The 14,231-nt window shown below is 41.3% G+C and overlaps 2 protein-coding genes across 2 annotated transcripts; one reads left to right on the top strand and one right to left on the bottom strand.

Moving 5' to 3' along the window:
- Positions 1–48: 48 nt before the first annotated feature.
- On the top strand, positions 49–4,947 carry LOC143357994 (uncharacterized). The gene is made up of 3 exons (XM_076794783.1): positions 49–3,720; positions 3,963–4,483; positions 4,556–4,947. The coding sequence occupies exons 1-3, from the start codon at positions 3,030–3,032 to the stop codon at positions 4,619–4,621; spliced, it is 1,278 nt and encodes a 425-aa protein (XP_076650898.1). The 5' UTR covers positions 49–3,029; the 3' UTR covers positions 4,622–4,947.
- Positions 4,948–5,118: 171 nt separating this feature from the next.
- On the bottom strand, positions 5,119–9,423 carry LOC143358254 (heat shock 70 kDa protein cognate 4). The gene is made up of 4 exons (XM_076795243.1): positions 9,265–9,423; positions 7,859–8,075; positions 5,913–7,157; positions 5,119–5,808 (listed from the first exon to the last, which is right to left on the bottom strand). The coding sequence occupies exons 2-4, from the start codon at positions 8,064–8,066 to the stop codon at positions 5,309–5,311; spliced, it is 1,953 nt and encodes a 650-aa protein (XP_076651358.1). The 5' UTR covers positions 8,067–8,075; positions 9,265–9,423; the 3' UTR covers positions 5,119–5,308.
- Between the last annotated feature and the right edge of the window lie 4,808 nt (positions 9,424–14,231).

Here is a 14,231-nt window from a genome sequence, read left to right as displayed (position 1 = left end):
TCCGAAGATCATTTAGCATCGTGTTCGACCGCGTTCGTTTTTTAGCGACAATAATCTCTGAACACGTGGCCGAGCCGATTTTCGGGCAAGGATCGGAACGCGAGGATCATTTTTGCTTAAGTCTCGATTCGATGGAGTTCGAAGCTGTACCGACGTCGGACTGTGCCGATTTACACACTTCGTTTACTCACATATCAGGAAAGATATATCGATTTTTCGTTTCGGACGATTCACGATCGTTTACTGTAGATCCCCAGAATATCAGGTTTTTTCGACTAATTTTACGACACATATCGGATCGACACATATCAGACAAGATATATCGATTTTTCCTTTCGGGTGATCCACGATCGTTTACTGTAGATCCCGAGAAGATCGGGTTTTTTCGACTAATTTTACGCCATATATCAGATCGACACGGTCGAACCACGGAGCACAGATCGATCCGGCCGCTAAATGAACGATTGCTATCAACGAGCCGCCTAACAGAGGACGACTCGAAACGATTCCATAAATCGAAAAACAAAAAAAAAAAAGAAGACGCGTGCGCACGCACGCGCGCGCTCATAGTGGCATTAAAAATAGTAACGAAGCCGCGGAGCGATTCCTAAACGGACGCGGTAAGTGTTCTGCGCCAAAATAAAAGAAAAATACAGATAAAAAATAAAATGAAGTTAATCTAAACGTCGCTGAGTCGCATACAGTTAAAAGGAGACGAGGGGAGAAGAAGCACACATGTATATCAATGTACATTCCGTCTCACGCGAAGATATCGACGCGCTCGATCGTCTCGTTAGCTCGACACGGAATCCGCTGCGATAGAAAAGCAATTGGCAGGGCATTCTCGAGTGGGTCGAGGCTAAACATACCTCTAATCTTAGGTGATACTATGCAGACGGCGAGTAAACGTCGCGCGGCCGCGTCGACGCACTATGATCCCGATCGGAAAATTGAGTAGCGTTCAACTGAAAAATTTATCACCCCTTTCGTTCAATTTACGCTGCTTTCCGAATTTCCATCGATCACAAAAATAAAAATGTTCGTACAATTTAACGTAACATTTTCCATGTGATTCTCTATTTAACATGATTGATTGACCTATTTAATGCTTTCACTGTATTGATTTTTCAAACGGGGAACAATCCTTTGGAATGTAAATTAAAAATTGATGTTTATTAAAAATTTAATGCTCGTTGCAACAGAGGAAACAATCGAAACGTTTGACAAGTTATACTTTTACAATCTCCAAAAAAGAAAGACACATAATGAATTGTACAATTTTCTACATACATTTTCCCACGTAATTGAGCAATTTTTTCGTGCAAATTTCATGTTGATATTTTCTACGGTTCTGAAGTTACGTTAAAATGTTCCTAAATTTCTCGATCCGGAGCCCCGACGCGCCGCGCCGCGCCGCGCCGCGCCGCGCCGCCGACAAGATGGCGTCCCGAGGCCAAAAATTCCGTTCCCCATTGATTGAACCAGTTCTCCCATCGATTTGCCGCAGAGAAAATTCATGGAGAGAGCAACTGCCTGCCTGTTAACCTCCCCGATGATTTACAAAGTTCATTTTCCAAGTCTCCACGCGTCACAGGAATTATTTATCGAAATTCAAGCAACCCCGAACGAGCAGTGGTCACGAAATTCTCCCCCCGAATTAACCTAATTACGAGCCCTTCGCGCGATTTTCTCGGGGCGTTGATAAAAATCGTAGTGCTAAAGCATCGTTAACAGATGAAATTATACATATACATTATACAATATATGCGTGTAAGATACGTAAGAAGCGATCGCGCGCGACACAGGCTGTGTCCGGATTAAAAAAAAAGAAAGAGAGAGATGAATCATTATTATTCCTGTCCCGGAGAGCAAGGAAACGCGTACCGACGTCCGGTGTTCGAATAATTATCGCTGCCTTTTCCCGATTTCAATAAACAAGACGCAAAAAGAAGCGCACGGACGAGCGAGACGACCGTAAGAAACGAGCCTAACGAAGAGAGAGAGAGAGAGAGAGAGAGAGAGAGAGAGAGAGAGAGAGAGAGAAACATTCTTGTGAGAGGACACGGTCGTTTGTCGACGCGTCGAGCACGGTCCCCGTCGCTGCTGCACACGAGCGAGTTGTTAAAACAAATGAATTCTATCGTCACAGCCCGCATGAAAATACTCTCTCCCCCATAAATCGAAAAACCGCAAAAACGAATAAAAAAGAAAAAAGTAAAAAAAAAAGTAAATAAATAAAAAGATACTCGACTCGACCCGCCACGCCGCGCCGCCTGATTTCTAAACGGAGAACGGAGACATGAGAGAACGGACGAACAACACACAACATGACAAACACGCAAGACGACACACAAAAGAGTTATAAGAGAATGGTCGATGTTCAGCGTTATCGTTTTATCCCAATTTTAAATGTTTACTGTATAATAACATTGTAATATAGTCGTTGGGCAAATAAAGCTCGTTTTTCGATAATACACACACGTGGAACATTCAAGCTCCCAGAACTCTGAAATTCGTTTACAATCAACCAATCAATAATTATTCGGAACATTGAATTCTCTTCTTTTTGACCCCATATGCCGATTTTATATACCTCGATTTTGGAGGAGCGAATTTTTTGATATTTCACAGACTTACTAGACAGTAGACTCGCTTATCGAGTGCTGCAAGGAAATATTATCATTTGTCTACAATATAAATCCAACTTCCTCCACAAAGCACGTTCTTTTAACAATAATTTTTCTTTCTCAACTTTTTGAAATCCACTTTCGTTCAAATTCTCGATGCTGACATCGCTTTCCGTGTCTATCGACGACACATCTAATCTCCCGAACCCCCCAGACCCATAAACCATAAGGTTCCTTGAATTTTGTATGATCTCGCTTATCATAGTCATCTGGATCCACCAAAGGACATAGTGAACCACTAATTTCGTGGCAGATAGTCCCAAGCTGTTATGGAAGCAACATCAAGCTTACGGAAAGCTTGAAAAGAGTGAAACCAAGCTTTTAATACTAATTTTCACTGTCATGGAAGAAGAAATCACCGTCCAGGTGGATGAAAATCCACCGTGTCCGGAGCACATCCTGCGCCCCATAACTTATGTGTCTTGGTTCCTCGGCGTGGGCGTTGGAAGTCCCAAAAACTGTCCTAAACTGGTCACTATGATCCTCCGAGGGGTTCACATAGCAGTGTGCACGGTGATCGTTGCGTTCAGTGTAATGGATTTCGCAAATTTTGGCCGGGAGTTCACCAGCAAGCTTTTCGAGATCATGTACTGCATGAATGAGACTATCTGCCACGTCTCTGCGTACTATTACGTCTGCAACATAATTAAGTACTATGACGAGTGGCCAGAACTGATGAAGATGATGGAGTCCTTGGACCTGTTGATCAACAAGGAGCTGGCCATCGATGATACAAGTGTCCGAAGCAGGCAAATTGTGGCTATTTTGACTGTGATCGTTCTAGGACCTGTGTCTTTGGCTGTTCACGTGCTGTATTATTATTACACTGATCCTAATCAGATCTATGCATCGGATCTGCTGCTTTACTACAGTATTTCGCAGACTCTGGCGAACAGTTTCGTGTTCGATGTTGTCGTTTATATGATCTGTTTGAGGTTCAGAACTATTAATCTGGCAATCAAGGGCTTGGATGAGAAGCTGGGGACCTTTTGGGTTGCTCTCAAGATTAGGAGGATCAGGAAGCTGCATAGTGGTGAGATGATTTGGTACACATTGATTTGCAACCTTAACAATAATATCGTCCACCGCTTCTTTAAAAATAAATAAATTTTCTCTTTAACTCTTTTGTCTATTTCCAAGTTAAAGAACTTAAAGAAATGTTACTCTTCTTTTCATTATATTTATTTTTATTGACGGAATCTCTGACAATTAATTTTCAAGCACAAGGATCCCGATTCTCTTTACAGTCCGAAATATTATCTTTGTTTCTTGCAGATGCCTGTGCAGTAATAATGAAAGTGAACGAGATTTACGGCATGGATCTTCTGCTGTGCTCCACAAACGCGTTCATAATGGTGGTCGCCAAATTGTTCAGGATCTACATGAGCGCCGCCGAGCAAAAGAACGGCTTCATATTCCTGAACAATCTTATCTGGTTGGTCTACTGTGGTCAGTTCATCGTAATGTGTTGGGTGTGCACTCTAACACACCGAGAAGTCAATAAAATTGGTCCATCGGTACAAGAGTTCGTCTTGAACGCTCAATACCTAACGAAGTTCAACAAATTCGCCTCTTTCCGCAACTTTTGCAACGAAGAACGAAGGCGAGTCAGTATCTGCGAGGATCAATCGGCGATCTACCCAAACAATTTCGGAATGGATAGTCTTCTGCGTGCGAATTTCGAGCGTGACTGTGTTCGAAACGAAGCGAATGACTTCGCGTTGCAGTTGCAGCAACACAATGTTAAATTCACTGCCTGCGATTTCTTCGATATGGACAACTCTTTGCTGACTAGAGTGAGTGAACGTTTAACTCAATTATTCTTTTGTTATTGAGGTTCGTTGATTGTTGGTTTCGATTTGTTTCAGTTCATCAGCGTGATCACCACGTACTTGATCATTCTCATGCAGTTCTACAAACCTGAGAGTTTCTGACGGTGAATGCTCACAAATATGTTTTAACAATGCTGATACCAGTCGTCGAATAATTTATCTTTTGTAATGCTTACACTGTGTGCTGAATATTTATTACAAAATATCTGTGTGTACAAATATATTTTCTATACACTTGTACTGGAAGCAATTATAGCGTCGTTGTGAAATCCATGAAAATCGTGTGATTTTTTCTGTAGTGTCTCAACTTTTATTAACCCTTTGCAATCCGAATTGTTCCCTCTCAAAGTGTTGTCCTCATAATTCAATTATATTTGTACGTTCCGCTATACTAAATTATGTAGAACAGAAACACAATTTTTCTCAGTCATTATTAATGTATATAATATAAATATAAATATAATATATTTAAATATATATAATATAATAGTATTGGTGTAAAAGTCACTGTTGAGTCCAGCTCAACATTGAGGAGCCAAGGACCCAGGAGACGAATATTTCCCAGCACGCAGGAGGGAGGGATTCAAGAACACAGAGTGTTTATAACAAATTAATAAATTTTATTGCAATACTGACCCGCAGAACAACAAAGTCTCCGATTCTCACGAATAAATTACCATTTAAATGAGCACGATGAAACGATCGTGTTACAGATGACGTAAGTACAATGAAGAATGAAACGAGGAACAATCGATGCCGTGTACGGCGATGTTAATCATCTTCTACACATTAATCGACTTCTTCGATGGTGGGTCCGCTGCCTCCGGTGGCACCTCCTGGAGCAGCTCCTCCAGGGAATCCTCCGGGAGCTCCAGGGAAGCCGCCTCCAGGTGCTCCTCCGGCTTGATAGAGCTTCGTCACGATGGGACTGCAAATGGATTCCAGCTCCTTTTGCTTGTCGGCGAACTCTTCCTTCTCGGCCAGCTGGTTCGCGTCCAACCAAGCGATTACTTCGTTGCATTTTTCCATTACTTTTTGCTTGTCAGATGCGTCGATCTTGTCCTTGAGTTTCTCGTCCTCCATCGTGCTCTTCATACTGAAGCAGTAGGACTCGAGCGCGTTCTTCGCTGCGATCCTTTCCCGCTGCACTTCATCTTCGCTTCTGTACCTCTCTGCTTCGTTCACCATCCTCTCGATGTCTTCCTTCGACAATCGACCCTTGTCGTTCGTGATAGTGATCTTGTTCTCCTTACCGGTCGACTTCTCCACTGCCGACACGTTCAGGATACCTAGAAATTAATTAGGGGGTGGCATTAGCGTCATCGGTCTAGAGCTGATCGTCGGAGTAATAGGGGAAGAAATACTCCCACTATCGATCGAAACTCATGCTTACCATTGGAGTCAATGTCGAAGGTAACTTCGATCTGAGGGATTCCTCTCGGCGCAGGTGGGATGCCAGTGAGCTCGAACTTGCCCAGACTGTTGTTATCCCTGGTCATAGCTCGTTCTCCCTCATAAACCTGAATCAGGACTCCAGGCTGGTTATCCGAGTAGGTGGTGAACGTCTGGGTCTGTTTCGTAGGTATCGTGGTGTTCCTCTTGATCAAGGTAGTCATCACGCCTCCAGCGGTCTCGATACCGAGCGATAGAGGCGTCACGTCCAAGAGCAACAGATCCTGAACCTGTTCGGATTTGTCTCCGTGCAAGATAGCAGCTTGCACGGCGGCGCCATAAGCGACAGCTTCGTCAGGGTTGATCGATTTGTTCAATTCTTTGCCGTTGAAGAAATCTTGCAGTAGCTTCTGGATCTTTGGTATCCTGGTGGATCCACCGACCAGAACGATGCTGTGAATCTGTGATTTGTCCATCTTGGCGTCCCTGAGAGCCTTCTCCACCGGTTCCAGAGTGCTCCTGAACAGATCGGCGCAGAGTTCTTCGAACCTAGCTCTAGTGACCGACGTGTAGAAGTCGATCCCCTCGAACAGGGAATCGATCTCTATGCTGGCTTGAGTCGAAGAGCTGAGAGTCCTCTTGGCTCTCTCGCAGGCCGTCCTCAACCTCCTCAGGGCCCTCTTGTTCGAGCTGAGGTCCTTCTTGTACTTCCTCTGGAACTCCTGCACGAAGTGGTTCACCATCCTGTTGTCGAAGTCCTCGCCACCAAGATGAGTGTCTCCGGCTGTCGATTTCACCTCGAAGATACCCTCCTCGATCGTCAGGATCGACACGTCGAACGTGCCACCCCCTAGATCGAAGATCAGGACATTCTTCTCGCCGGCTGATCTCTTGTCCAAACCATAAGCGATCGCGGCTGCAGTTGGTTCGTTGATGATTCTGAGGACGTTCAGGCCCGCGATCGCGCCAGCGTCTTTCGTTGCTTGTCTCTGGGAATCGTTGAAGTATGCTGGCACTGTGATGACTGCGTCCGTCACCGAAACTCCCAGGTACGCTTCTGCCGTTTCCTTCATTTTCGTCAGCACCATCGAGGATACCTCTTCAGGGAAGAAGGCTTTCGTTTCTCCTTTGTACGAGACCTTGATCTTCGGTCGGCCTCCCTCGTTCAGCACGGTGAACGGCCAGTGCTTCATGTCGCTTTGCACTGTTGCGTCGTCGAACCTTCGGCCGATCAGCCTCTTCGCGTCTGTGGAAAATTAGGGAATCAGTATACCTACACGAGTATAAGCGATTTATGCGAATATCGTTTTCTTCTAGTGAGCCATTTTCTATGACGAAAGTCATGCATGCTGTGCATTTCATCGTTGTATCCCGAGCAGCATTTCGACGCCGAGAATATAGTGCACGAAACAAACTTGAAAACGTAGCGTCACCTGGCACGGACAAGGTAATTGCAGTTATGCAATTCGGTCGGTGCAACGGAAGGAGGGCAAGCGCATCCGTGCCGCGAAGTCCCATGATTGAGCAAGATCAGTTACGCGTGTACAATAGCTACACACGAACAATGACGAGTTAACTTGTTGAACGCGAGTCGGTCTTTAACGACTATAATTTATTCATTGCTTTATTAAATTGTTAAACGCGGCTGTCGAGCAAATTGCTCGTTACTGCTCCTCTTCTGATTAATCCTCTATAGAACCGAACGTGTCATATTCTACCAAAATATGCTGCTATTGCAAAATTTTTGTACTCTTTATTCAGCATCGGCATATTATTTCCGACTTCAAAAATTCAATAAGGACAGAGAAAACACTTTTCATTTGGTTCCTATTTTTCGCAAGTCATGCAGAAAATTGCATAATCAATGCAAGATCGATGACACCTGATTCAACTGATGTGAAAATGATCACTAGAAGAATGATGAAAAATTAAGGTGTTATAGCATACCGAAGATGGTGTTGTTAGGGTTCATCGCGACCTGGTTTTTGGCCGCGTCGCCGATCAGCCTTTCGGTGTCTGTGAACGCGACATAACTGGGTGTTGTCCTGTTCCCCTGATCATTGGCAATGATCTCGACTTTCCCGTGCTGGAAGACACCCACGCAGGAGTACGTGGTGCCCAAATCGATTCCGACTGCTGGAGCTTTCGACGGCATTTTTGTTATCTGGAATAAATCGAACTGAATCCGTTTAGTAATGAAATTTCATCGAGAAACAGAAACGTCGATTTAATTTGTTAAAGGAAAATCCCGTAATTGAACAAGCTATTTTTAGCACACGTGACAGGGCTCGACGATTGCGACGCAATAAACGTTGGCCGACGATTTCGTTAATTTTATCAAGACCCCTTTGCGAATATTCTTATCCCCCAGCTCTTCGATTCCGAAATAAAGTCGTAGACGCACTTTAAGACGCGTTCAAATTGATGATGCAATCAATTACATCGTTGGGCAAGGTTCACGCGGCACGCACTCGCTGTAATTTAACGTACCGCGAATCTCAGTGTCAATAGCGACGCGAAAACGCAGCGTCACGACTTCCTTTCGCTTCGTTTCGCGGCACAAATCAAAACAGGATTCCAAAACTGTTATTTGCGTTCCGCAAAAATAAATTCAAAGACCGACAACGAGTAAACCGAATTTCGAATCGCGTTTGAATGAGAATGAAAATATGTATTCCAGTCCTTGCGAAGCAGTGACCTTCCTCATTCGCGAACTATAATTAAACTCGTAACACGAAATTGAAACCGGGTCTGGGTTGTGACGGAACTGCATTTGGATCGAAACGCAATCAGAGAAAATTTAAAATAATATTCCGAGGTAAAATCCACGAGAGAAAAATTGAAATAATATTCCAGAGCCAGGTGATAAAATCAAATCCAAGAGAAAAAAATTAAATAAATGATTCAGGGCCAGCGAGTGTAAATTAAGATCCAAGAGTAAATTCAGAAAATAATTCAGGGTTAGAAATTTTGCAGTAGAGAGTCCAAGAGAAAATTCAAAGTAATGTTCCAGACCCAAAGAACGTGAAACAGAATAAAAAAAAGTTTCAGTACCAGAAAACGTAAAATAAAATTTAAGGGATAATTCAGAAAAATATTCCAGTACCAACAAACGTAAAACAAAATCGTAGAGGAGAATTCAACAAAATATTTCAGGACCAGAAAGCGCAGGATAAAATCTAGGAGAAAATATTTCGGATACCAACGTGAAATAAAGTCGAAGAATTCCAAAAATGATTTCAGAGCCAAGGGAGTGTAAAATAAGATTCACCGGAGATTTTTGGATTGTCAAGTGAAATCGCGAGATAAAAACGGACTGAAGATAGCAGAAGAGTGAAGGAAGGTGCACTCACCTTTCGTTTCGTTCGGTTTTGTCGTATGTCTCGATGATATGCACTGTTAACACGAGTGTTGTGTTAGCTTCAGTGTTCGTGGTTCGCTTGTGAAATTGTAACTGAGCGGTAGCGGCGCGCCGGCTCCTTTATACTTCATATCTCGCGCTTCGAGAAGTTTCGGAGCGCCGACCAATCGGAAAGCTTCTGCAATTGGAGAGAACGCTCTCGTTGGTCGGACGCTTCTAGAGACGTCTAGAACGAGGTCGATTACGCAGAAACGAGGCGCAAGCGCGTCATCGAACACGGTAGAGAGACCGAGAGCGTCGCGACGCTCGCGAATATGATGAAACACGTTGCGTTCGCGGTCTCGGTTATAATTAGCACGTCAAATCTTCTCGCGCTTGTCCGAGAACTGGCCGCTCGAATTATGCTTCGCAATAACGCGCGCCATTTTGCGACTCTCCTCGATTTTCCTTCAAAATTAATACCAGCGGCTGTTTAAACAAAATGGTTAAACAGCCTCCAAAAGAATTGCTCTCTTTAATGATTTTGATCAGGTTTCAATGCTAAATTACCCAGCTTTTCGGTTCAATTGTAATATGCTGCAGAAAATAAATGCGCAGAAGGTTGGTTCTTTATTCAATTTTTTTAACCCCTTTAGTCAACTTTCATTTCGAACGACATATATTCAGATCGACGATTTTGGAAGTAGATCCACCAATTATAAAGTACATTTCCAGACGATTTTTCACAATTACCATTGAACTGGAAGAAAAAATATTTTATCAACAAAATGGGGATTGATCAATTCGAAGTAGCAGTCCTTTCGATAGCTTTACCGCTTGGACAATCGTTGACCTTGAATTTCAAACGAAAATTGATCGGACAAAATTGCTGATATTATTAGTAAATATACTGTTTTGCAAGGACAGCGTTTATAAAATAACGATGACGAACGTAATTGTTTACAGCGGATCGGGGGGAGTGTTTACAAAAGACACAAAGATCAAGATAATCGCGCGAGTATCTACATTACAGCAGTGGAAGATTACACGGTTCTAGAAATATCATTGCGCTTCTAAAGATAGCCCGAGTGATGAAACTTTGGTCTTGTTCAACGCACTATTTTGTATCGATCTGTTTACGCGTCTGTATGAAGAATATTTCAGACGATTCAAGATAGTTCGATGGTCGTTTAAAAATAGCGATCAAAACGGGCTCGATGATCGCGGCACCGAAAGACCATACAAATATATTTTATTTTCTGTTCTAAAATTAAGGAGGGCGGATATTGCGCTGGTAAATCGTTGCTGTTGCTCGTTGAGCCTGTTGTTTCGTCATACTAGTCACCGTTCAAAAAAAAAAGGTGATAACGAGCAAACGAAAATAATTTTAGTTAATTAGAAGAACAACGCTTCGACAGAGGTGGGGACTGCATATTAACAAAATATGTTCTCGAGTATTCTATCTACGTGTGAAATCTTCCTTTGACAAAAGCGGCAGCGATAGCCAAAACGTCTGCGCTCCCATCTACGACGGAACATTCCATCAACGTCACCGCATTCTGCAAGTCATTAATTAAAAGAGACGCAAAAAGCAGACAATTACAAGTAGACTGCGGATTTTATGCATTTACGACAAAAATGACTTGGTGAAACATAAAGTAATGAAAATATTAAACGATTTTAAGAATCCGATTGTATTGTTAGTGATTATTGATGGCTGTACACGCCGACCAGGCGCGGTGTGTGAGTGTGCCGCGGCACGGCTATTCGAACAAAGCTACGACAGCGCTATCCACGCTGTCGTACGTTCGTACATTATCTCTTTATCTGTTTTACCAATACAGTTTGTTGCTCGATACTGACACAGACGAGGTATAGGAGTAGACCAATCACCATATGGGGTTTCGTGTCTCACATGTAAACAACTGGTTTTCTTACGCCCTCTACGCTGACGAACGATAAATGTTGGAACTAGATCCACAAAAATGATCAAATCTGGTCAAATACAAATGATTGACGAGTTATGTACATATCTGATGTTATGACTATAGGTTCAAATTATATTTTTTTATTTGATGTCATTATGTTATATATCTACAATTATCTTTATCAATACAATATTAATAAATATAGATACTACGTTTCCAAATTAGAGAAATACAATTTTCATAAACCTTGAACGTAAATAACAATTCTGCATACGTATAATTATTATTCGCATTTCTACAATTTTTTAACACTATTAATACGCAACCATTTTGAATATATTTTGTAACTGAACTTGAAAAAGAAATTAAATTGAAATTTACTATATATTTTCATGTATATTTCATTTAAAAAACATAAACTTTAGCTTTAAAGAATCATCCAAAATATCATATTAGTTGTAAAATTCGAAAGAGTTAAGAATTAATTAATCAATAATTATGTAGTTGATCCTTTTTCAAAGATGTCAATCTATTTCACTACTGACAGAGAACGTAGTTGCATTATTTTCTTTCACGTTTGTAGTGAGAAAATAAACGACGAAGGCAACAGTACGTCTCCTTACGTTGCTTCTACCAGAGAGGAATGAGAGTGCTCACGCCCGGGTTTTCGGCGTTCCCGATATAGTGCTGACATCTGCTCAGCCTTAGCATGGCACAGAACCGGTCAGTCTTTCCTGGAATAGAACCGGTCAGTCTTTTAGCATGGCACAGAACCGGTCAGTCTTTCCTGGGACAGAACCGGTCAGTCTTTTAGCATAAAACTGAACGCACATTATTTTTTTAACCAGGATTAGAACGTACAGCTTAATTGTTGTACATGAAATATGTAACTAACATGTAAATCTTGTGTACAAAATCTCTAATTAATATAAATTAAGAATAATATTAATTGTAATGATGCGTATTTTATTTTTTTTTCCAAGTTTGTAGTTGCAAACTTTAGTTGTAAAAAATGGAAAATCCGGAAAAATTCGAACAAATACAGATCTCACATCGAAGTTTAAAAGCAACCAAACTGAATATTAATTTAATAATGAGCTATTGTCATCAACACTATCTTAAATTTTTTCATATATATAGCTACTGTTATAATTAATTAAATAAAAATTTCTTTCATGAATAAATATTTTTTCCACCTCAGCACCATAAGATTTTTACTAGATGACTTTAAAAACACATTAGAACTATTTTTAAATAATTTTACTCGAAAACATTCTAGTTTACTCTTTATTTCACCGTTCTACTAATTTTTTATGGGCTGCATTGCAGCTCTGTTTAACACCCCTTTACAACCCAATACCATGGTACCATCCATATTCAAGGAAGAACAATTTTTTGCGACGATCATTGAAAAAATAAAAGTGTTTCCTTCATTTCAGTCCTTTAGTGCGTTGGTGACGTAGCACCCAGCACACCTACCTGTGTTCTGTGTCACATCTGGAGATTTATGGTACGCTAACAATCCCTATTGAGTCGCAAGCCAGACCATACAAACGAATGCATCCACAACTTCCAGAGACCTGCCTCCAAAACTAATTAAAGGAAGGCTAGACATGCAGTGTGTACTAAACTCCTCAAAAGAGGTGGATTCCAGTCGCTCGTGTCATAAACCGCATTCGATACTTCATCGACAGGGTGATCTTACATATTTCTGTAACAGTTCCTGAACACATTATCATTCATCTGAAACTGCTTTGTACGACATTACACACGCCACATAATTTTTATTTTCTAATTTTATCAAAGTAGTATATATAACAGAATCATACAAGTGTCTACAATTACTTGAAATCCAAAATACAGAGCGTTTCTTCCTCTGCGACTGTAAAAAAAGGACTTTAAAAGAATGTTTAGATAACAGGTGGGCTGTCCTTCCAAAAGGCACCTGTGACCAGAGTTGGGCATTATTTAGATAAAAAATTATTTAAATAACGATTCGAATAAAAGATACTTTATCTTTATTCGTTATTCAAAGGTTCGAATAAAAAAAGTATCTTTATTCGACGAGTATCAGATAAATAATTTTATTCGACGAGAATTTATCCGACGAATAAAGATAATTTTTTTTATTCGAAGCGGATTTATTCGAACTTCGAATAATTTTTTCATCTTTTATCTATATCTTTTATTCGAAGGCTTCCAATAAATCTTCGAATAACTTTTGCCGAGCGCCGAGCATCAAAGACTCAGCGAAGACAGACGACATACAATGTAAGCGGATGGAGAATCGCGCACGAATGGAAGTTTAAACTTTTAGATTTTTCAACATATCCTCAAAAAATTGTGACGAGCGAATGGAGGGGATTTTCCTGATGAAAATGAGATCAAATTCGAGTGTAATCGAACAAGTTTCACTGATATGTAATGTTACGATAAGAATTACAATCTCATTAAACACAGTCCAAATGATGTCGTGTTTGGACTCATTTCGATCGGAACAAGCTCTACAACTCGTTCGTCTTAACAATATTGTTCTGATTAAAAACATACAAGCATAAATTGCCAATAATGCACGATTCTCCATCCGCTTACATTGTGTGCCGTTTGGCAGTCGCTGGGTCTTAGACATTCGGCGCTCGTCGGTCCTCGTCGGCCGTCGTCGCCGTTTATTCGTCGAGCTGGCAAAAGTTATCCGAAGATTTATTCGAAGCCTTCGAATAAATCTACGGATAAAAATGCTAAATACAGTCCAATTTGTACCGTGTTTAGTGTCATTTTAATCAGAAGAATGCCACGAATTAGTTGGCGCAAGTCCCATAAAAATATCATGAAAAACAATGAAGTTTTGCAATTGGATTGGTAGTTGTTTCACACCGATATCTCGCGACTCTGCGAGCTCGGAACTTCAAAGACCAGCGACCGACCAACAGCCTACAATGTAAGCAGATGGGGAATCGAGCATTACTGGCAATTTATGCTTGTATGTTTTTAATCAGAACAATATTGTTAAGACGAATGAGTTGTAGAGCTTGTTCCGATCGAAATGAGTCCA

Source organism: Halictus rubicundus, chromosome 10, assembly GCF_050948215.1.
Source record: "Halictus rubicundus isolate RS-2024b chromosome 10, iyHalRubi1_principal, whole genome shotgun sequence".
NCBI classification, from domain to species: Eukaryota; Metazoa; Arthropoda; class Insecta; order Hymenoptera; family Halictidae; genus Halictus; species Halictus rubicundus.
The sequence above is the reverse complement of the archived record's forward strand: the minus strand, read 5'-3'. Positions and strand labels throughout refer to the sequence as shown.

Coding starts and splice junctions, on each gene's coding strand:
- LOC143358254 (XM_076795243.1), bottom strand. CDS start 8,066: ATGCCGTCGAAAGCTCCAGCAGTCGGAATCGATTTGGGCACCACGTAC. Junction 7,158..7,858: donor CCCTAACAACACCATCTTCG/GTATGCTATAAC, acceptor AATTTTCCACAG/ACGCGAAGAGGCTGATCGGC. Junction 5,809..5,912: donor CTTCGACATTGACTCCAATG/GTAAGCATGAGT, acceptor ATTAATTTCTAG/GTATCCTGAACGTGTCGGCA.
- LOC143357994 (XM_076794783.1), top strand. CDS start 3,030: ATGGAAGAAGAAATCACCGTCCAGGTGGATGAAAATCCACCGTGTCCG. Junction 3,721..3,962: donor GATCAGGAAGCTGCATAGTG/GTGAGATGATTT, acceptor TGTTTCTTGCAG/ATGCCTGTGCAGTAATAATG. Junction 4,484..4,555: donor ACAACTCTTTGCTGACTAGA/GTGAGTGAACGT, acceptor GATTTGTTTCAG/TTCATCAGCGTGATCACCAC.